The 25,097-nt window shown below is 39.1% G+C and overlaps 1 protein-coding gene across 1 annotated transcript in view; it reads right to left on the reverse strand.

Annotated features, from left to right (window-relative positions):
- The window catches only part of STT3B (STT3 oligosaccharyltransferase complex catalytic subunit B), a 107,518-nt gene extending 83,082 nt beyond the window's left edge, over positions 1-24,436 (reverse strand). The window contains exon 1 of the mRNA XM_058729643.1: positions 23,659-24,436. Within this exon, the coding sequence (XP_058585626.1) occupies positions 23,659-23,972 (314 nt within the window). The 5' untranslated portion in view covers positions 23,973-24,436. The remainder of the gene's footprint in view (positions 1-23,658) is intronic.
- Positions 24,437-25,097: the final 661 nt, after the last annotated feature.

Below are 25,097 nucleotides of genomic sequence, written 5' to 3' on the forward strand. Positions count from 1 at the left end.
CATAAGGGCCTATACATTTAAAAACTAAATCTAACTTCATTTCCCAACAATGAAAGCCAAATAGAAGCACCTGGCTGTCTCGGTTGGTGGCACACACAACTCTTGATCTTGGGGTTATAAATATGAGCCCCACGCTGGGTGTAGAAATTACTTAAAAATAAAATCTTAAAAAAAAAAAAGCCAAATCAGAGAGATATGAGTGACACAGGTCTCAACAGAAAGGATAAAAATGTCATTTCCTCAATCAGATTCTATTTTGACTGAAAGTATAATAATATGACAGTATTTTTAAACTAAAATAAGGGTGGCTGGCTGGCTTGTATGGTTGGTAGAGCACACAGTTCTTGATCTCATAGTTGTGAGTTCAACTCCCATTGAACACAGAGCAGAGCTTACTTAAAAAAAAAACAAAACAAAACCCATGGTCTTTAGCTATGATACTAAATTCTATTTGTTAAAAACTAAAATAGAATACAGATATCAAAACACAGTGACTCTAACATGAAGTTTAATTTAAAAAAAATTTTTTTTAACATTTATTTATTTTTGAGAGAAAGAGAGCACGAGGGGATAAGGACAGAGAGAGAGGGAGACACAGAATCCGAAGCAGGCTCCAGGCTCCGAGCTGTCAGCACAGAGCCCAACGCGGGGCTCAAACTCACAAACCGTGAGATCATGACCTGAGCAAAGTCAGACGCTCAACCAACTGAGCCATCCAGGTGCCCCTAAAGTTTAATTTTGCAATCAAGCTATTTTTAACTCTTTACAGGTTTTTAAGGCTAGGTACCACCTCAAGAATAAGAGCAACAAGATTAGAAATAGGAGAGGCAGGACACAGTAAGTTAACAGGTGACAAATAAAGAGATATTTGCAGCCACAGAGTTTCAGATTTTGACATTCCTAAACATCTTGCCAAGTTTACATTTCCCCAACAAAACTGGTATTATAAGTGAGAACAAGCATTTCTGATGCTTGTTCCACTAAAAAAAAAAAAAAAAAAAAAAAAAAAAAAAAAAATCAGATTTACTGAAGTATTTCTTCTTCATCATTCTTATAACCACGTCTGGGATGGTTTGGAACACAGAAGCAAAGAGGGCAGTTATTATGATTTAGTTCTGCAACCAAAAATGTCAAAAACAGCAATGAAGAAATGAAGAGAACCAACAGACATATCAAACACAGTTTCGGAGTGTTCATTACAGGTAAGCACTCAATATGAAGTAATTAGCTGCTGACTTTACAGTTGGTCATTTCTGAAAAGCTAGCAAAACCGCAGACTGGCCTTGAAAAAAAACCTCATAGAAAACGGAGGGGAGGCAGGTATTTAAATCTTTCTGGGTGAGGGACTCTGAGAATCTGATGAAAATATGGAATCTCTCACCAGAAGAACGTGCATAAAAATTTTGCAGAATTTTTAATTAATTTTTAGAGGACCCCCAACATATAAATCTTTTAGAAAGGCATTTCTTTCCAGCACTGAAAAATCTGCTGAGTTACCTTCTTGAATAGTTCAGAAAAAAACTATACCTGTGATCTACCAAGGCAGTTGTGGGAAATCAAGACCGTACTTATTTTTCAGCCATTAAATCATTTAAAATTTAATATTTCATCAGGAAAAAAAAAATCACCATAAGGCACAGCACTAGTTAGACAAAGTGCGATCTAACCACGCAGTTCTCTTTCAAATTACTGTGGTGCTTAAGGGCTTTTTGTATCAAAAATGTAAAATAATAGGTTATCCTTTTTTTGTCCAATCTCAAAAAACTAAAAGGAAAGATGACAAAAAGATTCAGGAGAAAATAGGCATATTTAATTTTCATTTGTTTTAGAGCAACAAAATAAACTTCACATTTATAAAAAAGATTAGATTTTTTAAATTTTGGTATATAAATATAGCACCGAGCTATCTCAAACTGTGGTTGGCAAAGCCATAATTGGAGCAAGATTACTCTACCAACACTTAAACAGATGTCTTTTGTGCATCCTACAGCAGAAAAAGCTAGAAGCTACATAAAGAAAAACACTGAATGTAAGATTCTGTAATAATGCAAATATTTTTCCTGAAATGCAACCATAATGTATAGATACAAATTATGAAGAAATTCTAGTTCACAAATAACTTTTCCCTAAGAGCCAGTAAGCCTGGGCATTATGCACACAAGTTCACAATTCTAAGAACCAAAGGCAAACTTGGTTTGTGACCTCATAAAGCTGACAATCTTTGCCAATCTTGCAGAAGGGACAGGCAAGGACCAAGTATAATCAAGCAATCAAGCAGAGAAGGGAACATATGGGCTACTAAAGGACACCTAACATTTCTCTGAAGAATAATTTACATTAACCATTAAAATATACCGATCTTACACGTTTGATTCAATGACTTTTGACAATTTTATACATACCATCAACAGTAACTATCACCTGAAACCATCACCCACAAAGTTCCCACGTGCACTTTTCCAGTCTCTGCCCTCTCCTCAAAAGTTTGAATTCTTTCACCAGAGATTCATTTTGTTCTTGGATTTCACATAAAGAGATCATAAATTCCACTTTCTGTGTCTGGTTTTTTTCATTCAGCATGTTTTCGAGATTTATTCATGTGGCAGCAGCTTGTTTCCTTTTTATTGCTGAGTAGTATTCCACTTTCTGAATACAATTAATTCCCTCTCTCTCTCTCTTTTTTTTGGGGGGGGGGGGAGTGCGTACAAGCAGAGGAGAGGGGTGCAGGGACTCCCAAGGAGAGTCCGTGCTGAGAGTGTAGCCCAATGTAGGGCTTGATTCCATGACCCTGGGATCACGACCTGACCCAAAACCAAGAGCTGGATACTCAACCAACTGAGCCACCCAGGTGCCCCTCCTCTGTCTTTTTTTAAGGACGTGTGTTTTAATTTCTTTGGATAAATATTTAGCAATTCCACTAAGTTACAGAGTATTCATATATTTAAAAATACTAAACAGTTCTCCAAAGTAGTTGTACCATAATACTCCACCCATAATGCATACTCCATATTAAGCTCATTTTTCTTTTTTTAAATGGGCTCACCTGCACTGTGCTAGATACTGGAGAAACAGAATAGACCTGTCCTCACAAAGCTCTCTCGTGGAAGGCTTCTACAAGTGACATCTAATTTAAACCTGGATGGATTATTGAGCAAAAAAGGGAGGAAAGAATAGAAGCATTCTAGAAAGAAGAAAGAGCATATAAGCAAGGGCTAAAAAAAAAACAAAACAAACACAGAAGTTATTTTCATAATACTAATAGGAAATAAAGCTAGATCAAGTTTTATGATGTGAAGATTATGCTAAAAAATGAGAAAACAACCTAGGATGAGTAAGTTTTAAAAAGATCAATTAAGTCTTAAACAGATATTTGTATTTATTAGATGCACTCATGGCATCATGTACCTTCACAGTATTTGTCATTCTTAATTGTTTCCAGTCTCTCTCTCCCCCAGACTAGATTCATGTCTTTTTGGACTCACAACCATTGTATCCACAGCACCTGGCAAATAGGCAATATTCAGAGATGTGAAAGGTTTATCAAGGATATTTAATTTTTCTTTTTTTAAATTTTCTATTGCTGTATAACAAATTACAACAAAATCACTGGCTTAGAACAACACACATTATCTCATGGTTTCATAGTCAGGGGTCCAAGCTTAACCAGATCCCCTGCTTAGGGTCTCAAGGTGAAATCAAGGCATTAAAAGGGTTGCGTTTTCATCTGGAGACTCATTTAGGGAAAGAATGAACTTCCAAGCTCACTTAGGTTGCTGGCAGAATGCATTTCCTTGAGGCTGTAGGACTGAGGGTCTCTTAAGATGCTACCCGCAGTTCCTTGTGCATGGACTTCTCCAACAAGGCTGCTGACTTCATAAACCAGCAAGAAGTCTCAGGTACAAGTCCACTAGTAATACAATCTTACATAACGTAACATAATCATGAAGCTGCATTCCCACCACCCTATACTCTGTCCACTCTTCAAAGGCTATCAACAGACTGTGTTGAAATAATACATTCTGTGAAAAGATTTATATAAAGTCAATTATAGCTCTGAGTTTGTTTGCAAAGCGTAGCATAAGATTTTACAAAATAGTTCACACGTATTTACCTAGTAAACGAGAAAGCACCCAGTTCTACCAACAGAAATGACCAATCATGGATGCCAATAGAAGTGTAAGAGAATCAAGAAATAAAGGAAAGGAATAGACCTCCACCAAGAAAAAAATAACAACAAGTGAAAAGCAAAGTATTAGAACACCAATGATTACATCCAGGATTAAAGGTTTTCTATTCCTTCTCCTTTATCCTGTCACTGGGCACTCTCAGGCTACAAAGTACCAGATCTACCTAAATCCCACTAGTTGAGAGACTTCATATATACTCCAAATTTAGCACTAATGGGAATAGAGAACTAAGATAAGTACAAAGCAGCTGAGGCCACCAGCTCAAGTTGACATTTCAACCTACCATTTATTATTCCTGCCATCTAGTGGTAGGATCAAAAACAAAAACAAAAACATGCCAGGCAGACATGTTAAACAGGTACACATGGGAGAAAAAAACACCAGTTTGTGAGGACTACTAAGTAAGCAACAGTCTAGGGGCACTCGGGTGGCTCAGTCAGTTAAGTGCCTGACTCTGACTCAGGTCACGATCTCATGGTTCATGAGCTTGAGCCCCGCGTCAGGCTCTGTGCTGACAGCTCAGGCCCTGGAGCCTGCTTCAGATTCTCTGTCTCCCTCTTTCTCTGCCCCTCCCCCACTCACACTCTGTGTCTCTCTCTCTAAAAATTAAAAAAAAATTTTTTTAAAACAGTCTAAACCCAATCCTACCACATCTACACACAAGCACCATCCAGAGAATGTACTAAGCATATAGCCAATTTTATGAATTAACCTACGGAAATTTATATGTGAGGATATATTCAAGCCTAGTAGGAGAACAGATTCATCAGTGTTTAACAGCAAAAAATGAAAATTTCAAAGAATTACTAATGATACAAAATAGTCTTTTTTTTTTTTTTTTACTCTTTTACTTTTGGTAGGTCAATTCTGAAGTTTGTAAAGACCCATAAACACACAGACTGACCACTATCCCAGCACCAATCACCACCACTCATATAAAAGCAGTTGCAACTGGGTCTTAAGACTACTCTCAGTAAACTCTGTGCTCTTAAAACTGACAGATGGGTCATAATGATTCAAAATTTTCCCTAAGCAGAGATCATGCTGTATCTATAGAGCTGCATTACAAATCAAAAAGGTATCAGAACTCATAAGAACAGAGCAAAACTTCTTCCAAATACATTAACTGAAAGCAAGATCCATGTTACAATCCTATCTTTTAAGTTATCTCTTAACTTCTGCCTTTACTGACAACTACCAATCGTCCTAAGTACTCATTTGAAAAAGGAGACTGTTCTGCTTTATAAAGGGCACTTAATAAACTAATTGGAAAAAGGAAAGGACAATGAAAAGCTGGGACTAAAAACTTACATCAACATAACAGGCTGGTGGGGGTAGGGGGAGGTTAGGTGGCTCAGTCAGTTAGATCCTGATTTCGGCTCAGGTCATGCTCTCAGGGTTCCTAAATTCAAGCACTGCATTGGGCCCTGTGCTGACAATGCAGAGCCTGCTTGGGATTCTCTCTCTCCCCCTCAAAAAAAAAAAAAAAAAAAGTCTAAAAATGTATTTTAATGCCATTCAAAAAAAAAAATCTGAAATAATTCTAGGATCACATATAAAACTGTGTATTTGATAAATTAAAACTAACCAATGATATTTTTTTGCTCAGTTATTAAATCCAATATAGACTGAAATCTAAAAATCCTGGGCTAGGGGCGCCTGGGTGGCTCAAGTCGGTTAAGTGTCTGATTGGCTCAGGTCATGATCTCACAGCTCATGAGTTCAAGCCCCACATTGGGCTCTGTGCTGACAGCTCAGAGACTGGAACCTGTTTCAGATTCGTCTCCTCTCTCTCTGCCCCTCCCCTGTTCGCACTCTGCTTCTCTCTCTCTGAAAAATAAAATTTAAAAAATTAAAAATATAATAATAAAATAAAAATAAAAATAAAAAACCTGGGCAAAAGCCAAAGAGATGCACACGCCTGTATGTATTCTCTTCCTCTCCACACAGCACACATACACATGTGTAATACATATTTAAGTCAGACATCCATTCATATATTATAGAAAAAAGATCAAATATATAGGATATAAACATATCATATTTACATTTACTTATTAGATACCTGACTTATTGATATTCTAGAATTATTATATATCATACTATATAAACAAGATTTCCAAATAAACAATAATTATATCAATATCTATTATATTACATATATTTAAGTTAGAATATATATTCACAGTCTGTAGAAATAGGATTTTGAACTAACAAGCATTAAGTATGCATTGCATGGAACATTTTTTTAAAAAAAATCCTACAGTAATTCCTAAATTAAATATGGTAAACACTAGGTTAAATTAAACTAATAATGTATTCAAGAACATCTCAGTCTTTAACATGCTAATGTGTAGTATAAATAAGTGGATGGGATATGCAGTTTTTCCAAATTTAAGTTATCAGAGATTATTTTGTTTTGAACTACAATTCTTGGGATATGTATTCTGCAGAACACGTTTTGGCAAACACACTAACAATTTCTGTTCTCTTCTAGGTATGAAGTTCATTCCATATTACAGAGAAACCAAAAGTGATTTACCCACTTTTCAAACAGACAGTATCAGCAAACATAACTCAAGAAGGAGCTAAGAAAGAATAAACAAAACGTGAATCAGTTCTCTCCTCCCATCTGAAAGGGGCTGAAGTAGACAGACAGGAAATACTGAACTATATGAAAACTTTAGTATCCTTTACATACCTAAAGTAATTTTAGCAATTTCTATGAAATAACAACATGTAGTAAATCCTCAGAGACCAGCATGTTTGGGGTATACTCTATTTTAAAATGTGTTTATTCTGAGAATTACAAATGTTGCAAATGCATTTACTGAATTTTAAATAGACTTAAACACACCTTCCCCCCCCCCCCCGTTTTTTTGTTTTGTTTTGTTTTTACAAATAGTGTTTACACTATGGTCAACCTGGTGAAATCTGGATTTTGCACTTTTTGCCAAATTACTGCACTTGACACCTTTATTTCACATGGTAACATCAGATCAATATTACGGTAAATACATTATACTTTACTTCTTGAGGAAGGTAACTAATTCTAATGCATGACAAAGGGACAGAATCTGGGGCGGGAAAGAACAAAAATGACTAAGAGCCTTGGTCATACAACAGCTGGTATCGCTGGTGGAAAATGTTCCTGAGTTCAAGTCCAGAGATGCTCTGTATTCCACTACATGTCAAAGAATCCCTCCAATAAGCAGAAGTATTATTAGAAGACTTTCATTTCTGCCATTGAATCTTAGATCCAAGAAATATGAAGGAACATGAAAATAAGTCATGCTCCCTGAAGCATTGCTTTTATACCGGAGAGCTATACTGAAGCGTCTGTATGCAACATACAGAATTGTCATGATGGGAAACTATACTTTTACACAGAACATTCTTCCTAATCTGAGAGCTGGGAAGTGCCTACAAGTTTATTTCTGTGTATTTTATATTTGTTCAGACATGACAGAAAAGTTGTCTCATTTTATTTAAAGTCTTGTGTTGTGAAATTCAGAATTGCTCTGTAGTATTTTCAGTTTTAAAGCAATCCAGCTGCATTCAATGCCTAAAATGTGTTTTTTAAAGTACAGAAGGCAAATATTTGAATACTGGTTGTGAATCTCTGAGTTCCATTATTTTGAAAAAAGTATTTTCACCATAACACTTAAGAAACTTAATTTCCATGATAAAGTCTGGAGGTGAGATCAGTCAAGAAAAATCTCAAATATATGCCAATTCCTTACCACTGTCTTCTGAGAACTCCAGCATATGCTCAAAGTGGGAGAACTAATAGCGGAACTAGTCTGGCTTTCAAAAACAAGTTTTGAAATGTGTTGGCAGATAGTGACCGACTGATCCAACTGAATAATTTAGAGGGGAAAAAACTGAAGTATGGGTATGGGCAAGGCAGGTAAGACTAGAAAGAACTTGTCGATGAATGGCCAGGTCACGTAGCACTTTACCTAGAATATTATAATAGACCGTAAGTGAATAAAAAATGCTTGTAAATTTTTCCAAGCCTCAGTCTTTTGGAAGGGGAGGAGTATAATAAGTAGACTGATGGAAACATCATGTTCCCATACATGAAATGTGTACAATTATGAAAGAGAATACAATTGTACGCATTTGCACATGCTGTTTTTATACCAAAATATCACCCGAGGCTTGACTTCACTGGTATTCTCTTAACATGCTAAGCAGTACTTCCTTTTCTCCTTGAAATGGGGGTAATATCTATCTTATAGGATTTAAGGAGTAATAAGCCACAAAATGCATTAAAATTTGCAACAAATTTAACAGACTTAGAATCCCTCCCCTCACCAATACAAAATTTTTTTAAAAAGTTTAAAAACTTTAAGTTTAAAAAAGTTTAAAAAAAAAATACGCTGACCAAAGACACAAACAGGTAATTTACAGAATAAGAAACAAAAATAATACACTGTGATAACAAGTCTCCAAAAAATGGAACTAAATCATTCTGTCCCTACCAGTATGACTAATAGGCCTGTGTCTATTCTCAACAATAAAATATAGTGGAAGTGACAATGATCAGTAGATGCCTAACCCTTAATTGGACAAGCAGCTTTCTCATTCTTGAAATGCTCTTAGAATCCAGCTGCCATGCTGTGAGGCAGCCTAAGCAGCCACACGAAGAAGCTAAAAGCCACAGGTGAGCTCCCAACCAAGACTCCAGATGCTTCTAAGCTATACAGCATCCCAGTCCTTCTAGCCCCAGCTGACTGCAGCCTGTTGAGCCTCCAGATGACTGTAATCATCCAAGAACCACAGTTGACATCACAAAGCAGAAAACTCCCATTCCACTCACAGAATTGTGAAATAATGAAATGCTTTTTTGTCACCAAGTTTTGGAGTGGTGTATTATATTTTTATGTATAACTGAAATAAAAATTACCACAGAATACTCAGGTATATACCCTAGTAACCATCCACACATATAAACCAGAAAGTACAGTTTTTACTGTTCATAGTAGCATTATTCATAAAAGCAAAAAGTTGTAAACCCAAATATTCATCAACTAGCAAATGTATAAATACAAGTCAAAGATCATATAAAGAATAATACCATTTTTAAAGCTCCAAACAAAGCAAAACTTAGCAATATATTATCTAGAGATGCAAACATATATATATATATATATATATATATATATATATATATATGTATTTTTTTTTTTTTTAATATGGCAAAGGAAATGTTAAAACTGAGATAATGGCTTCTAATTGCTAAAAGGAAAACCAGGAGGACAGCTTAGAGAAGAAATATGGATAGATGTGAAATTGGTGATGTTCTAGTTCTCTAGTTGGGTAGGGGTTTCACACAGATACTTACCATTTTGTTCGTAATTACGTACATGGTATATACATTATATATTATTTGCATTTTAAATATAGTTTGACTTTTAAAAATGTTACTTTTTATAATAAGTTATAATAAGTTACATAGTTTATAATAAGTTATAAAGTTATAATAACTTTATATTATGCTGCAATTCATATCCAACAATTGTAACAAGTACTAATGACAAACTTTTCAAAAGTCTAGAAATATTTTTACTTCAAAAGGAAAATGTTTTGCTTTAACTGCTGTTTATATTACTATAAGCCCGGTAAATTTTTTTAACAACAAAAATAAAGTATGCTAAAAACAAAAAAGATCTCCCTTCTAATGAAGTGACTGACTCATTTTAACAACCATCAAAAAATTATTTTAAAGTATTTTAGTTGTTTCTCAAGCTCATTTTTCTTTAGTGTATTTATTTTGAGAGAGAGAGAGAGAGAGAGAGAGAGAGAGAGGTCGGGGAAGAGAAAGAACCCAAAGCAGGCTCTGTGCTGTGAGCTGGGCCCAGGACAGGTTTCAATCCCATGAACCATGAGACCATGACCTAGGTGTCAGAGGCTCAACTGACTGAGCCACCCAGGCTCCCCGTTTACGGTTTTTAGATTTATTTCACCTACCACATGTTTTTTCATTATCCTGTTCCTTCTAATGCCAGAAAGCTTGGCCTATTAAAGTTTTCTTTAGATATGGCATACAGTAAAAATGATTTTAGGATTAAAATTAAAATTCTATGAAGTTTATTAAATTAAAAAAAATTAAGAACATATGCAATGTTTTAATTGTCAATATAACAGATTAAAGGCACACTGATGGATAAAGGTGTAAAAAAAAAGTACACAAAAACATCTGGTAAGATCATCACAACATCAGTTTAAGGACTCACAGGAATGTTGCTATTATATAGTATAAGGAGCTGACCAGTCATTTTGTTAGTTCAATCCAGAGTTTAAAAAAAAAAAAAAGTAAAGACTTTATATTTTGGCCTCTCAAGATCTACAATATTCAATGATCCTCCTAGTAATTAGATGCAGACAAAGCTATTTCTATTATTGCAGAGACACTTTAATGGAGACAAGCAATTTATTCCATCCCTAATGAGTAATTTTATTTAGTATCCTTTAACCTCTTGTGGCAAAGTTCACATGAAATCAGTGGGAGCTGTGATGGCTCTTAAAGTGTCGTGGAATTTCCATATTAATTGCCAATACAGGTATCCCCTGCTTTTCGAAAAGCTCACCCTAGGCCACTTCGCCACCTTCTTTAAGACAGGCCTACGTTAATATAACCAAAAGAATAAAAGAGAAAGGGAAAACAGCATTCAGTGTTTGTTTTGCAGCACGCCACTATGGAGGCAGCATGAACCTGAGCAGCGGAAGTGACACCATCAAGCTACGTCCCCAAGGGACAACACTCATCATCAAGCCACCATACTCATCATCAAGCCACCATGGCTTAGAACTGCATCTTGTGATCATCTGTTCCTTATCTCTATTTTGTGCGTCCCTTTAGCCTAAGCCTCTTGCGCATCAGAAAAGCGTAGGGTTATTTTTTGGGTCTGGGAACACTAAAAAAAATTCCATATAAATTAATGGTTCTTTGCTGTATGCATTTTCGACTTATACAAGTTTTCATAGGAATGCTCTACTTTTGCATGGGGAGATGCTGTAACCACAAAGTCAAGAGCCGAGAAACAAAAATGGATCATTAATCCAAACCCACCCAAACTCATCATTTGCCTGAATTCAAGGCATATATACCCAATGATCATTTCTATTCTTACTATTCCTCCACATCAAGATACACTTCTCCAATTCACATAAAATGCCACCGTGTAAACTTTACTTCTTATTGCTGCCATGTCTTTTTTCATGTATCATCTCAAATGTTAACAGCATTAACTGGTCTGTCTTTTCTTATTCAATATTCCTTAACTAGTGAGTTAAAACTCGAGATAGAACTAAGAGTTACCTGTACTTGGAAGAAATACTCAAACTAAAATTTCCTTCCCTTAAAGTTCTTCCTAAGGTATCCAGCCAAGTCAGTCATTTCCCAATTGCTGATGGCAATCACTGATGCTCACATACTTTTTCGATAAGGATTATCAACCTTTTTTCTTTTCTTTTTATCACCAGGAAAGAGTTTTCCTTCTTCTATAACATTAAAATGACACCTTTATTAAGGGTGAGATTATGATGTTCACTACTAAGAGGTTCACTAACAATACCAAAAGGGGGGGCGGGGAAGTGAATTTCCACACCAGCAAGCAATTCTACACCACCAGCTGGGTATCCTACAATCCACCCTAATTCTAACACTAAAACAGTGTCAGATCCCACAAGAGCTCAGTTCTATAAGACTGACCCCCCTGGACCCTCAATCCCCACCTTTACACACCAATCAAAAGTCCAAGTTGTCCCCAGTGCTTCTAACCAACTGGCTACAGATCAGAAGTTCCAGTGACCCCCTCCTTAGGTTCAATTAATTTGGTAGAGTTGCTCGCAGAACTGACAAAACATTTAACTTACTAGATCACTATTTCTTATAAAGGGACAAAACTCAGGAACAACTAGAGATTCACAGGGCAAGATGTGTGGGAAGGAGTGCGGGGCTTCTGTGCCCTCTCCAAGTACACCACCCTCCCCAAATCTCCACATAGTCACAAACCTGGAAACGCTCCAAACTCCGTCCTTTGGGGTTTGTATGAAGACTCCATTTCGTGGGCATGATTGATTAAATTATTGGCAGCTGGTGACTCAACCTCCAGTCCTTCTCCTTTTCCCAGAGGTCAGGAGGTGGGACTGATAGTTCAACCCTCTAATCACAGGGCAGGTTCTAGTGGCAACCAGCCCCCATACTTAGATTACCTAAGGGCTTTCCAAAGTCACTGTATTAACAGAACAAAAGATACTTAGAAAATTACAAGGGTTTTTAGGAGCTCTGTGCCAGAAGCAAGGACGAAGACCAAATATCTCTCTTCTGAATCACAATATCACCACACATGATTCTACTGATATCACAATCAAATCCAAGGTTTATCAAGGTATTATACAAGCGACTTCCTGTACTATCACCACCAGAACATAAAATGTGGTTACCATTAAGGATAAAGGATCCATATTAATATAAACTGAACATCCACTATGTTCCTAATATAGTGTAGGATATTCTAGGATGATTGGAAATGATGTTTGTACCCTAAACAATCTTGTCTCTCTATAGGAACAGTAAGTTATTAACATTATTCATTAAAGAGGGAAATAAGCATATCACCATAACTGTATTTTACCAATTTAGGCAAAGAACAAATAGCTTAAATCTCCTTGAGTGTTTTTACATTACAGGTGTTAAAATTTTCAAAATGGCCCTAGCCTATTTAGTTAAATGAATAGTCCTGAACAAAATTTAGCCAAAGTAAGTTTGCTCTATACTGGGATCAATAAAACCTGTACCTATACCTCTCACACAAGGCAGATAAACAATATTAGATTGTTATTTCTGAAAGAAGTATGCCTGGCATGTTTCCTAACAGTTAATACATTTCAAAAAATTAGCCCTACTTCCCTGGGGATTTCAAACAAGAGGAATACTAGGGGTGTTAAAGAAGCTTAAATCATAAGGTTGGACCATTATCCAAATACAGCCTAATTCAAAGTCATTTGTACTTCTCTCTGGCATATATTACAAGGGACTTAAGGGAGAAGAAATAATAAGTATGTACATACCTTCCTCATAATACTTGATTTAAATTTTAAGTTTGAATTCTGGAGAAATACTAGCTGACTAAACTGGGAGTTTCAAGAAAGGAAGTCCTAGATTTAAATTCTTCAACTAACAATGCCTTAACTATGATAACAATCCTTTATTTGTTTACAAAAGAAATCAACTATTATCCATTCAAGTAGCATGGGTTATATACGAATGGGGAGTGGAAAAATACCACTGGATTTAATCAAAATCATTCGGACCAATAAAGAGACATGCATTAGAGAGCATTCATGTTTATGGTTTCACTTAAGAACAGCTCTCTAATTAAAAGAAAAGCTTACAAGCTAGAATCCCATTTCCAATATCCTTAATCATTTACTAACACACAATGCCAAATTTCCACACCCCAGTAGATTTCAAGTTCCTACACAAAGAATCATGATCTTCCTTTATTATATTCTTTTTTTTTATTGAAGTATAATTGACACACAATGCTGTATTAGTTTCAGGTATGCAACACAGGATTGACAATTGTATACATTACTCAATGCCTGACCTTTACTTCTCTTGGAATAAAACCTTTTATCCCCTGAAGACAGTTTCTGAAAGGATCCTACTACTATGAAACCTCTCCTATTCTTCCTGAAGACCAAGGCAGCTACTAAATCAATAAAGGAAATAAAGATATGGGAAAGAAAAATAGTGGTAGCCATGGAAGACTGGAAGAATAGAGAGAAATGTAAGCTATTCAAGATCCCAGGACATTTACACAAACAAAATCACACACAACCCAGCATCAACAATCCGCTACAAAGATACCACTATATTAAATAGTCCATTCTTAGGGTTCTCCTAAACTCCTTCAGCTCAGATCCCCTTTCAACATTCTCTTCTTTCAAGAATTAACTGCTATGCCAATCCTTACATAAATTTTAATATATATGCTTTAAATTGAAAAATAGTTGGCAAAAGCCATAGTTTAAAACTAGTAATTTTGCATTTCTCTCTCTCTTGAAAGACAGTGATGTCTCCTCCCTCACTCTCTCTACCTTGTAGTCTCAGTGTCTGCTGAAAGATCAAATTTCTCTGGCCAGTTAGTACTTTGTGAAAAATTGTCAAGGTTATCTGGAGACAAGGTTGATTCCAGCTCAAGAGTTCCATCTTGAGATAATTTTTTATCTCAAGGGAAGAAAAGGATGCTTTCCCTTTCCTACAGGTACTTCCTGCTGCAAAAGAGGAAGAAACCTCCTCAGGTCAGTAAGAAGACTGGTTAATCAAATTATTGCTAAACCTTATTACCACATATTCTCAACAATCCTTTGATCAATGAAGATGGATCTTAAATGCAGTGAACAAAAAAAAAAAAAAAAAGACACAGTTACAAGTGCATTTATCTCAAGTTTTAAATTAGACAAAACTAAATTATGTTATTTAAGAATGCACACAGAATTATACCACCTATGATGAAAACCATGGATGTAATTACTATACAAGTGAGGAGAAGGGGAGGCAAACACACACCAAGGCTTCTGAGGTGGTGGCACCGTTCTATTTCTTGATCTGGGTGATGATCATATGGCTGTTTACCTTACAATTAGTCATTACACTGTCCATTAGGTTTATACACTTTTCAGTATGTGTTATATTTCACCATTAAAGAAAAAATTTTTAAAGACTAAAACCACTTTCTCACCAATAAAAGCCCTTGCAGAATATTTTTCTCATGCTTATGTAAACATTTAAGACATTTATTTGCAAAAAATATCTCAAAAACTTCAAGAGTGCTGCCTTCCCAGTAATTCCGTATTCCATTATTTTTCCTGTGGATTATACAAGACTGTTTAACAATGTACCTTGATAATGAAACCTACTTAGAGTTTATTCTACATTATAGGAGTTACTGGTGTTTGAAGAATAGGCTTGAACTGCGAAGAGAGTAGATCTTAAAAGTTCCTGTCACAAGAAAAAAAAAATTTTTATAAGGTGACAAATGTTACAATTTTATTATCATTTTGAAATGTGAACAAATATCAAATCATTATTCCGTACAGATGAAACTAACATAAACAGGCATGAAAATAAACATACTGGTTGTGAGTTTCCCATTCTTTTCACCAACTCCACCCCAACCATTTGGCCAGCAACAAACAATAATTTAAGCTGTGCAGACACTAGAACTTTATAAATTAATTATGAATTACTATATTTTAATTTTAAATTAGCACAGAAAACAGTATATGCTGGAATATTATCTATCCATCTATGTATGCTTAAAAACCAAATTCATTTGGTTGGAGGTTGGAGAGACTGCTAGATATCACTAAAGAAAAGAACACTGTACTGTGAAGAAAAACCTTTACTGGAGAATAGCTGATAAACCTGTAAGGCATGAAAAAAGAAGTTAAAAGAAAACCTCAAAAGAAACATTATCAATTTAGCTATCACCTCAGCATGTATACTTTACTAATAGACACATAAATTTTCTTTAGGTCTTTATGAGTAGTCTTTCCCTTTATACAGGAATGAAGAAAAAAGTCAAAAAATTTTGAAACTTAAAGCATGAACACTATTAACTTATGGAAATTACAGGTAACTGAAGCACATAATTTTTTAGAACACCAAACTTCACATAAAAGCTGTTTCACAGTTGAACTTGCCAACATCTCTAATATTGTCAACTTAAAGTGAGTGGTAGGGGCGCCTGGGTAACTCAGTCAGTTTAAGCGTCAGTCTGACTCAATTTCAGCTCAGGTTCATGATCTCATGTGTGGCCCTGTGCTCACTCCCACTCCTCTGCTCTCTCTCTCTCCCCCCAGTTCCCTCTCCCTCTCAAAAAAAATAAATAAACTTAAAAATAATAATAATTGAGGGGGCTCCTGGATGGCTTTTTTGGTTGAACGTCCAACTCTTGATTTTGGCTCAGGTCATGATCTCCTTTGTGGGTTCAAGCCCTGCATCCAGCTCTGCACAGAGCCTTCTTGGGATATATTCTCTCATTCTCTCTCTCTCTCTCTCTCTCTCTCTCTCTCTCCCCCCCCCCCCCCCGCCTTTTCTCTCTGCCCCTCCCTCACTCACACTCTTGCCCTCTCACTCTCCCTAAAAATAAACTTTAAAAAATAGATAAGTAAAGTGGTAGAAATGTACTTCCCCTCATCTTCTAAAGTAACCATTTTCAAGTAACTTCTCACAAAACGCCCTCTACTACAAACACAGGTGCAAAGAAAACAGAAAGGAATCTAGCCAAGCTACAACTATACCACCTTCACCCTTTGGTGTTCAGCTTCTTTGCCCTGAAAACAAGCCAAGCCAACATATACTCTGGAAATCCTGTAGCTAAAGAATTCTGGGATTACTCTAATCTTCCACCCCATAGCTCCCTTAACTGGAATGGGTTAATATCTCCAACCTTACTACAATGACCTTTTTACAGACAAAATAAAACTAAATGAAAACAACATTCACTTGGATTCAATCATCTTTTCTTTTCATTTAGCTATTCCCTTAAAAGCTGCATCTCTGTAAACTCCCTAGTCATTCAGGATTAAAAACCTCAAGTCATCATCAACTCTTCTCTCTTCCCTACATCAAAACAAAGTAATTAGGGGTGCCTGGGGGGCTCAGTCAGTTAAGCATTCGACTTTTGACTTCAGCTCAGGTCATGATCTCACAGTTCACGGAGTTGAGCCCCAAGTCGGGCTCTGTGCTGACAATGCGGAGACTGCTTGGGATTCTCTCTCCCTCTCTCTCTGTCCCTCCCCTGCTTGTATGTGCACGCTCTCTTTCTCTCTCTCTCTCTCAAAATAAATTAAATAAATAAAATAAACTTAAAAACAAGTATAAAAACAAAGTAATTCGCTATCACCCAACTAGTGAGTTTAGTTAGCTAGGCATGGATTGTGCCCAGGGGTTTTGATAGGCCAATATGTTAAGACTTAAATCAGGGCAGCTGATTAAAAGACATAAATTAAACGGAGGACACTTTCATTTAAGACTGCCTTGAAGGCAGAGGATGCAGTAAAAAGGACATAGTTTTTGGAGACAAGTAGACCTGTATTATTCAATTCTTAGGGGAATGCTGAACTGAAATATCTTTTATCTACAGAAATAAAAGATGTTACCTTATCTCCTCAGTTCTAAGACATAAAATCAAGTTGTAAGACACTATAAAAACTAAGCACTTACCACTTAGAACATATATTAAAGTTATCCTGCAACACTAAGTTCCACCAGAAGAAAAAAATTGGTTACAGATGATATGGTCAATTTGTTTAGTGTAGCAGTCACAATTCTTTAGAAATGCGTATTTCTGAAAGTAGCATAAACTTGACCAACATAAAGGCATTCACCAACTTATTTTATGTACAGGATATATTCCAAGGTATGTTTAGATGCCTTACATTTGAAACCCTGAAGGTATTTTTACAAAAAAATATAATTCCAAGTAGTGGTTAGGTTTCCTGGCAGGTCTACAAATGCCAGTTTACCTACATTTACCTAAAATATGAGAGGCTCTGGCAGTCGCTCCTACCTCTTCCAACCCTTACCTACACCTAACACATTAAAAAAAAAAAAAAAAATCCTATGGTATTGACCCCTTCTATCAATTTCTAAATCCCTGGAAATTATTTGTGTCAGAAGTAGGTCAAGCAAAGAAACAGAAACCTTCCCAGAAAAGAGTGATTTAAAAACAAAAATATCCACCAGAAGGAGGTAAAGCAAATAAAGGAGTGAAGACGGGGGTAGGATGTTAACCATTTACATTTTTTTCCCCTTTCAACAGCATTAATTTGGCCCATACATTATATTTGTAGATCCTATGTTATTTGAAAATACGTTTCCATTTTTTCCTACTTATTGTAGGGACTGACAGAAGTCACTTTTGCAATTATACATAAATTAAGCATTATATCCAGACAAAACATGGCAAAAAAAAAAAAAAAAGCGTAGATTCAGAGTAAGCAACAGGCTGACCAATAAGAGGCTTCTAATAACACAAAAAGAATTTAGGTGTTCTACATAAATTAAGTCTAATAAAACCAACATCAATACCCTTCTAACAACTTTAGTTTCTTCTGCGATATAAGCTTTGGCAAAGTCAAATCATTTAACAGACATGCGTTGACTTACAATGTACTCTCATTAAGTTAATAACCAAACCTGAAAAGATTAAATCTGATTCTAACCTGCAGTCCAACTGAGCACAATACAGAAACAGTATTTATACTCATTATGTTCAAGTATTATAGAAAACAAATGTCCAGAAATAAGATTCTCTTCATCATGCAGATGGGGAACAAAAATAACATTCTTCATATTATAACGAAGGATGTACTATCAGCGTCTACAAGCAGGATCTAAAAGCAGCATCAGAAAAATATGTCAGCACAGTGCCTGACATGGGCTTGATCTCAGGAATTGTGAGATCATGACCTGAACTGAAATCAAGAGTCAAGATGCCTAACCATCTGAGCCACCCACGTGCCCCACCAGTGTTGTCTGGTTGAGCTGGTTGAGCATCCGAGTTAGAATCCCACATCAGGCTCACTATCAGCTCAGAACCTGCTTTACATCCTGTCCCCCTCACTCTGCCCCTCCTCAGCTCACACGCGGTCTCTCAAAAATAAATAAACTTAAAAAAAAAAAGATATGATAAAGCAAATAAAGTAAAACACTAACTGTAGAATCTAGGTATTGAGCATGAGTGTTCACTATAAAACTCTTTTAGCTTTTCTGTATGCTTAGAAATTTTTGTAAAGTAACAATTTAGCAATATACAAATCTGTTGAATAGTAGGATGCTTTACAATTTGGGTTAACAGCAATATTGTCTCTAACAGCATTAAGTTTTCAAAGTAAACAAGTAAAAAATATGATTCATCACTCCAGAATATTAATCATTTTTTCATTATTTCTGAGAGCATGTATGTACTGATAAATACGAACATATTACAATGAAAAGAACTTTTAACATTTTCTCATATCCCAAAATACTCATAACTTACAGGGAGCATAAAAATCAGAAGTAGATTAAGAACAGGCTAGTAAATTTCCTCATGTTGTTAACAGCTGGGTCAGAACCTATAATGAGTTTCTAATATTTAGTCTACAACCAGTGTCTTTTAAGTTTATTTATTTTGACAGAAGAGTGTGTGTGTGCGCACATATCATATGTAAGGGAGGGGCAGCGAGAGAGGGAGAGGGAGAATCCCAAGCAGGCTCCGCACTGTCAGCACAGAGCCTGACACCGGCTTGACCTCAGGAACTGTGGGATCATGACCTGAAATGAAATCAAGCGTCAAGAGGCCTAACCACCTGAGCCGCCCAGGCGCCCCACCAGTTTGCCTGTATGCAAACTACTCATGGCAGTTGAGAGTGGTCTTACTCAAGTGAGCCCTCAAGATGTGAAAATCCGTCACAGAAAGTTCTAAAGACTTTGCTGGCAGATCGTAACCACTTCAGGACCTATTACATGCCTCAAGAAACCCATGATTCCTACTAACTGTAGGAACCACCACAATTTACCCCAAATGGGAGCAGGTCCAATCCCACTCTCCCATGCAGCGGTTCATGACACTCCCTGAACTCCTCCCTCGTTGTTCCTGTAACTTAGAACGATCTTCGGCTCAAGACCAGAAAAACTGTAATGGTTTTACAATGACTCCAGTGACCGTATACCTGTTCTGAAGTGCAGCTGGACTGCGGTTGCTAATGATTCCACAAAGTAACTTTTTAAGATGTGGGGATGTTTGTGTTCTAAAACTGGTTTTGTCACCCATTTTGTCTTCTTCAGAACTGAGGTCAATACCCTCTTTCTTCATCTGCAAAGTGAAGAAAAACATGGAGACCTCAAAGTATAGGAACTAGTCCCCAACTTACAAACAGCTTATGTTCTAAAGGTTTATCAATCCTTTGAAAACATGTTTGCGCTAATTAATCTACTTACACCATAGTTTCTCTGAAAAACTGAATTCCGGGTTTCAATTCTAAACTGCAGCCTTCTGCCCAGCAAGACGTCTGCTGCCCTTTTACAGCTAACTGGAGCCAAAGCTCAGAGAGGCTCAGAGAATTCTCTCTAGAGCTCCAAGGAGAACCTATTGCAACTTGGGCAGGCAGGGAAAAGGGCAAGTCTCCTGACGCAGGGAGGTTTTACACCAACTCTGTGGCAAAAGCTACCACAATTTAAGAAGATAACGGTTATGGAAAAGGTACTTGGTTAATATCACGTCAAAGTATTAGTAGCTGTCACAAAAGTAAGTAGAAACTACATTTTGCTCCAGATAAAAAAGAAGATAAAATTAGCCGCTGTTAAACTAGTTGCTCAACCAAATGTTTGGCAAGTACAGACAACATATTCTCAAACTGCTTCCTCATGTCTGATCAACTCAACTGATAAGGGGAGGAAATTACTAAAGCGAAGTGGTGAGGAGATCGTACCAAAAATGTTGCTAAGTTCTAGAAAAGTGCAGTGTACTTTAAAATTCAGTAAATATATAATATTCAACATTATATACCACCCCTCATAACTGTAAGATTTATAAAATTAACTGAGTGACAAATTTAAAAAACAAGTATAACTTTGTAATGAGTCACCTCTGGCAGCTAACTGGAGTCTTACGCAATTTAAGAACTACTGTGAATTAGAAATAACTCACAATCAAACAGAAAAAGTAAACTTTTCACTGAAAACACTTCAGAAATGAAGCCAGTAACAGAGACATGAAAAAAAAGGAATAGAGAAGACCAGAAAAAATTGGTTTGTTGATAGAGAACCTGAAAGAAACATTTAAATATAAAGGTTCATGTCATTGCTGTGTTAAAATAGTAACCTGAGAGGCTCCCAGGCTAGTATAACACCACAGTGTTAGATTAAAGATCAAAGTGTTGGCACTATTAGCCGCTTTGAAGGAAAACTGCTTTAAAAATCCAATGTAATAATGACAGGCAATCTACACCCAAACCCCTTTTCAAAAATTTTCAATAAGAATGGATTATAAGAATGAAATACCTAACTACTTGAGATCTTCAAAAGAAAAGAAAAACAAAAGCAAACGAAATTTTTTTGGCCTGAAACCTAATTTTCCCATTAAGTCAACCCAAATTATACTCTGACATTAAATTTATAATGGCAAATCTCTGTTCACAAGAAGGGATAGGGGCAATTCCTTTATTGTAAAAACTGTTTACCACTAATGACAATTATCTAATATTATGAACAGAAGCACAGGAATACAATAAAATGTAAGTATTAAGACTATCAGTAAACAGAACACCTAAATTAAGTAGATCTTTAGGAATGAAGAGGTGTATATACCTTTAGTGAAGATGAATTAAAGTTCAAATTTCATACATTTAGTGTTTCAGAAATGTTTCTATGCACAGAAAAATAGAAATAAAACAAATTTTCATGTGGATAAAAAAGGGTTATGTTTCCCCAAGCATATTCTTGAAACAAGAGAAAAGACCAACTTTTAATTTTTTGCCATACTTTAAAAAAAGAAAAAAAGAGTATTATCTGTGAAGCAACCTGATTTAAGACTTTTCATGATTACATACTCAATTTCAGTAGTACTCTTTGGCTGACTTGATGAAGATTTCTAATCTCCCTTCAAAATAAAGAAAAACAACAAAATCATCTCATCACTCAGTCGTGAATTTTTCTGCCATCCTTAATTTCAGCCTCAAAGTTACTACTAAACAGTACTCAGCCTTTGTAAAAAGGATACTCTGTGGAAATACTATTCACGATTTCTGTTGCCCGTAATGTTTTGTCACCATGCACTTCTGCTGTGTAATCTAAAAAGACATAACTTTCTCTTTTCACACTGTTCAGTAAAATATTAGCAGTTTTCGCCTTCCGGTTCCAATTTCATTTTTATCTAATTTGCTTAAGTGTTTCAAAGCTAAGCCTAAGAATACTGTACCTAGTTTCTAAGGTTTCACAACATTTTCTTCTGATTTGAAATAAAAGTTATTTTTTAGAAAATGTCAGAAAAAAATCAAAACCACCAAAATGGGATTAAAACGTTTCACGAAGACTGTCACAGTAATTAACTGTTTACCTAAACTGAGTTCTCCATGAGTGGGCTCCCGTCCTGTTCAATAGATGATGCACTACCAATCTTCCTATCCACAACAGAACGTCAATCCGGTATTTTAATACACGGGTAATTCACTTCCCAAAATACTTATGACCCATATATTTAGTAACTCTCAACGAGATTCTCTCACTGTATTTCAGAGGACAAAACAAATATCCTAAAAGTTTAGTTAGGTCTAATTATAAAGAGGTAAGATTAACTCAAGGTTGACAAGTCGGTCAACATGTTTTAAGTTCGTTTAAAAGGCATAGATAGGCTCGGGTAAAAAACAAAAACAAAAGCCAACTCAGGCTGGGAAAGCTGGAAAAAAAAAAAAAATTAAAGCAATCTTCCTACCTACTTAATTCACAGACAAGTGTGGTGCCTAAATTAGCTAGTGCTCTTCACAAGGTAACTTCCTAAGACATTCAGGTCAGTCCGGATACCACGGGCAACTTTTGATTGTAACCCAAGGCTCCCCATCACCGTGGGAGTCTCTGGTCTTGTTCGCAAACCCTCCGGAAGGGACCAAGAAAGGAACCAATGCCCTGCCTTCGGACAGCGTGCATAACATACCGGGGGTGACGACTGGGCTCGGAGAGTAATCATGTTCTCGCCACCCAAGATAACTATGGCACAGCCAGGTGCGGAGTGCCCTCGGGGGCCTTGAAAACGGCCACTCCTAAAAATATCTAATGGTAAAGAAATAAGAGTCCCTAGCTTCCAGGATCACTTTCCGGGGTATTATTTCCTTTCCTCCAACACCCCACTCACTCTCTTTTCCCCACCTTGTAAAAGGAGAGCAAAAAGGAGGAACAGTAAAAGCGTCAAACGGCGAGGCTGAGTAGACAGGGCTCCTGCCCATCTGGACTCCCCCACCCCCCCACCGGCAACGAGGCAACCCCGGGGCGATCCCATCCCAACGAGCAAAACCGCGCCGGCGAAAACGAGAGAACGCGACACACCACGGGCAGGGAGGCGGGGAGTCCGCCACGAGTCGGCCGGAGGGAGACCTGCCGGCTCGCGGCGTGGCCGCTCCGGGCTGGACACCCCGAGACGGCTGCGAGGGGGGCTTCGTTCGCCCTCGCACGAGGCGTCACACTTATCCGGCCCGGGGCCAAGGTCCCACTCGGGGACCCCGACGCCCCGCCTCGGGCTGCGCGGGGGAAACTTCGCCCACGGGCAGGGGGCGCGCCCGCGGCTCCGGGACCCGCGCTCGCCTCGGCCCGGGCGCGAGCGGGGCTCGGCGGCGGCGCGGGGCCAAGTCCGGGACGAGCCGCGGCGGGGTCCCCGCGGGCCGCGGGCGGGGGGAGGGGCGGCGGGGCACTCACCACGGGTCGAACTCGTGAATGATGCTTTCGAAGCGAATGACCGCGAAGAGGCGCGAGCTGAAGCCGGCAAGCCAGGCCAGGAAGAGGATGGTGAAGGAGAGCAGCGACTGCCAGCCGGCCGGCTGCGACAGCCCCCCGGACAGCCCCGCGGGGGCCGGCTTCGGCGGCGCCACGCCGCCCGCCGCCTTGTGCGCGCACTGGGCCCCGGGCCCGTGGTGGCCGTGCCGGCTGTTCCCCAGGGCCATGAGGCCGCTCCACGGGGACGAGTTGAGGGACGACTTGTGCTTGCTCTCCGGGGCCGAGGGCTCCGCCATGTTGTGCCCCGGCGGCGGGTCTCGCTCCTCGCCGCCGCCGCCGCCGCCGCCTGGTGCGAGGGGTGCTGGGCGGGGACCTGGAGGAGGAGGAGGAGGACGAAGAGGAGGAGGAGGAGGAAGAAAAAGGAGGAGGAGGGAAGAGCGCCGCGCGCTCCCGCCCTCAGCGCCGCGAGGCCGGGGGACAGGGGGTGGAGGCGGCGGCAGGGAGTCTCCGCCTCAGCAGCGGCTGCGACCGCCGCGCTCTCAACTCGGATGGCCCTTGCGCCCCACTAGCCATCCGTATCCCCCTTGCAGCTGCGGCAGCGGCGAAAGCCGACGGGACGAGGGCGCCAGAGAAGAAGCAGCAGACGGAGGCGGCACCACAGCTCGGAGCAGCAATGACATTCCCCCTCACACCCGCCGCCCGCCCCGCGATGAAGAGCAGGAGGAGGAGCCCCCTGGAGTCCGGGCGGAGCTCAGGCTACCTCTGACTCCGCCCCCGACCCAACAGGAACTAGCCCTTCCACCTGTCACAATGCGACAGGTCCGTTAGGGGGTGGGCCCAGAACTGCGGTGCCCACCAATAGGAGCGCGAGCTGGGGCGGGGCTTAGCCCAACCGCTCTCCCCCACCCCACCTCCCTCCCCCTCCCGCCTCGCGCCCGTTCGCCCGGAGCGGCCGTGCAGCCGCGCTACGGCTTCATTGTCAGTTGAAAGACGCGGTTTCGCGCGTCGGTGTTGTCGGCAAGGAAGGGTGCTAGGCGGCTCCGCTCGTTGCATGGAGCTGAGCCGGGCCAGGGGTCCGGAGGTGACCGAGAACAGCGGAGCGGCCTCCGTCAGAATCGCCTTAAGGGAGGCGGACAGCGCCGCGCTGACCGACCGGGCACTCACGGGCTCGCGGCGGTCGTGACTTTTAACCCGCTTTGCGCCGAGCGCCCACCACGTGACGGAGCGCGCAGGCGCGTTCCACAAGTCCTGCGCGCGTGAATCTGGCTGGCGGGGCTCGGCCGCCCGGGGCGCCCCGCGCAGCTTGCGCAGCCTGTGAGCTTGGGCGGCTGCGGCTGCACAGCCTCGATGCGCCCCCTCAGGCTGTGCCGGGTGTTCTGCTCCCAAGGTTGGGAGCGAGGACAACTTTGCCGGCGCTGAAA

Source organism: Neofelis nebulosa, chromosome 5, assembly GCF_028018385.1.
Source record: "Neofelis nebulosa isolate mNeoNeb1 chromosome 5, mNeoNeb1.pri, whole genome shotgun sequence".
Taxonomy (NCBI): Eukaryota; Metazoa; Chordata; class Mammalia; order Carnivora; family Felidae; genus Neofelis; species Neofelis nebulosa.